This window comes from Sprattus sprattus, assembly GCF_963457725.1.
Source record: "Sprattus sprattus genome assembly, chromosome: 19".
In the NCBI taxonomy this organism is placed as follows: Eukaryota; Metazoa; Chordata; class Actinopteri; order Clupeiformes; family Clupeidae; genus Sprattus; species Sprattus sprattus.
The window spans coordinates 26,078,754-26,081,253 of NC_137917.1; the positions used below are offsets into that span (position 1 = coordinate 26,078,754).

A 2,500-nucleotide genomic window follows, 5' to 3' on the forward strand; every position below is an offset into this window, starting at 1 on the left:
CAGATAGGAAGCGGACTGTGTGTGTGTGTGTGTGTGTGTGTGTGTGTGTGTGTGTGTGTGTGTGTGTGTGTGTGTGTGTGTGTGTGTGTGTGTGAGGCCCTGTGACTACAGCCCATAAAGAGGCTATATGTACTGATGAGTGCCGTAGCCGTAGCGCCCAAGCGCAGGAAGGGCACGGGGGAAGGGGGGGGGGGGGGGGGGGGGGACGAGCGGAGATAAAGCTGATGGCTCTCAACGGTTTGGAGGGGCTAAAGCCTGGCCAGCTATAGGTCTTCCTGAAAAAAAGCTGGGCACTTGGCGTTGTCAAGGCGACCGGGCGGAAATGTGCACTTGAGAGCCCCCCGCGTGACTCCTCCCCCCCGAAACTAGCCCTGTCGTGACCAGCAGGGTCTATTATCATAACTATTTGATTAATCTCCGCCCACACCCCTACCCCTACCCAAAAAAAAAAAGCGTACACTAAATCTAAGAGATAAGATAAGTGGAGAGGGAGAGGAGAGGAGAGAGGCACAGGGAGTGTGTGTGTGTGGGTGTGTGTGTGTGTGTGTGTGTGTGTGTGTGTGTGTGGGTGTGTGTGTGTGAGTGAGAGAGAACATGGCGGGGCTCTGGCTGCACCGGCCGTGCTGTCCGGTGACACGGTTAATTAACTCTGATTTCGGCACAGTGCTCACAAAAGGCCCCTCATCTTCCTGGAACAACAGAAATAGCCTGGCCCTTGCCAGCCGGTAAGCCTGTAACAACTCACCGAGATTTATCAGCGACAGAGCGTTAGAGAGAGGTGGAGGGAGAGAGAGAGGAGAGAGAGCGCGGGAGAGAGAGAGGAGAGAGGTAGAGGGAGAGAGAGAGAGAGAGAGAGAGAGAGAGAGAGAGAGAGAGAGAGGGAGAGAGGGAGAGGGAGAGGGAGAGAGATAGAGAGAGAGAGGGAGAGGGAGAGGGAGAGGGAGAGGGAGAGAGAGAGAGAGAGAGAGAGAGAGAGAGAGAGAGAGAGGGGGGGGGGAGAGGGAGAGAGAGAGAGAGGGGGGGGGGAGAAAACACCTTTCAGATGAGTTTACCGGGCGGCTGTTTTGATGTTCGCCATGTGATCGATTTACATGAGATTTTCCACCTCTGAGAACAGGTACTTAAGAGAAAGTTAAGAAATCAGCTAAGCACACTCAGGAAAAAGAAGAAAAAAAAAACTTTAGTGTGTCGTGTGCCAAAAACGTTTGAGAAAGTGAACCCTTAAAAAATGTTGGCTGCCTTTCCCACTGAGCTGGAAAAAAAAAACCTCAAGGCAGGATGGGATATGGGGGGGGGAAAAGGAGGGGGGGGGTCGAAAAAGAAAATCTTGACTAAGCAAAAAGTTGACTGCCTTCCATCCTTGGTTGATTTCAGGGGAGCTGGACGTCTTCCACAAAGAGGGAGAGCGCCGCATTCACAACCCGCCAACAGCTTCCCGTCGGCACCACGTGGGGACCCTTCGAAGGCAAGATCGAGACCAGCAGCGACGGAGGGAGCTTGGTATGCTGTTTTATGTCCTCTTTCCAACTCTTTCTCTTTCACTGCTTTCCAGATTTCTTTCTCCCCTTTGCTTCTGCTTAGAGGTGTGGTTCCTTAAGTACCCATCCTTAAGAACAATTTTAGTGCACTTTAATATGAGGACACGGCCTGCTTTCCTGGAAAGTGCCAGGCCTCCCGCGATCCGACGAATTAATCATTAGGAAATTCTCAGTACAAATGCGAGCGCACGGGGCCCGTGCCTGTGTTAATGGAAGAAGGCACTGCCGAGGCAGAAAAAGAAGGAAATTCCCATGACATTCCCAACACAAACCAAAACCCGACGACTGTTCCGGACTCAAATTGGCCTCCAACAAAGGGCTTTGAAGTGCATCCATTTTAACCATTTAATCTGCATATTTTTTTGACTAAACGCTTTAATTGGTGGATTTTGATTTTAGTCCAGACCACGATTCAATGAAGTTACGATCCATTATATTTGATGTTATTCTCAACCCAGCTTTACATCAATCAGCTGGCTGGCCGCATTTAAACATCCCAGTTAGTCTCCTTTTAACTGCGGAGGGGGAGAGAAAGTGTTGACCCTGGCTGCTCTGGTGTAGAAGGAAGCCCTTTTGGGGTTTAATATTCCATTCTGCATGTGGATTAATTAAGAAATAGTTTATTAAAAATTGTAACGAATCTCATATTTATCCTGTTAAGAAACATAAGGAAGTGTCCATGAGGAGTTGGGACTCTGAGGCCTTATTCTGAAGGATTACTTTAGAACGCATAACTTTATTAAATCATTCTCTGAATTCCTCAGAACAGTTTTAAGTCTAAGTCCTTCCCCTTTTGGAATCATTTAAAACACAGCCACTTAAAACTATTTTTACTGTTGTTTTTTTTTTTTTTTTTTTTACTCAGGCAAAATATGACCAGTTTTGTAAGGACACATACTGTAGCTTTATGGAGTTATATTGAGAATGTGTGTGGGCAGCCGATTGATGGGCTCTCCCTCATA

General features: G+C 48.2%; 1 protein-coding gene across 1 annotated transcript in view; it reads left to right on the forward strand.

Annotated features, from left to right (window-relative positions):
* Positions 1-2,500, forward strand: part of zfpm2a (zinc finger protein, FOG family member 2a) — a gene marked incomplete at both ends in the record, with an annotated part of 161,821 nt that overhangs the window by 77,941 nt on the left and 81,380 nt on the right. Inside the window, 2 exon segments of the mRNA XM_080857287.1 lie at positions 1,375-1,418; positions 1,420-1,500. Of these exon segments, the coding sequence (XP_080713413.1) occupies positions 1,375-1,418; positions 1,420-1,500 (125 nt within the window).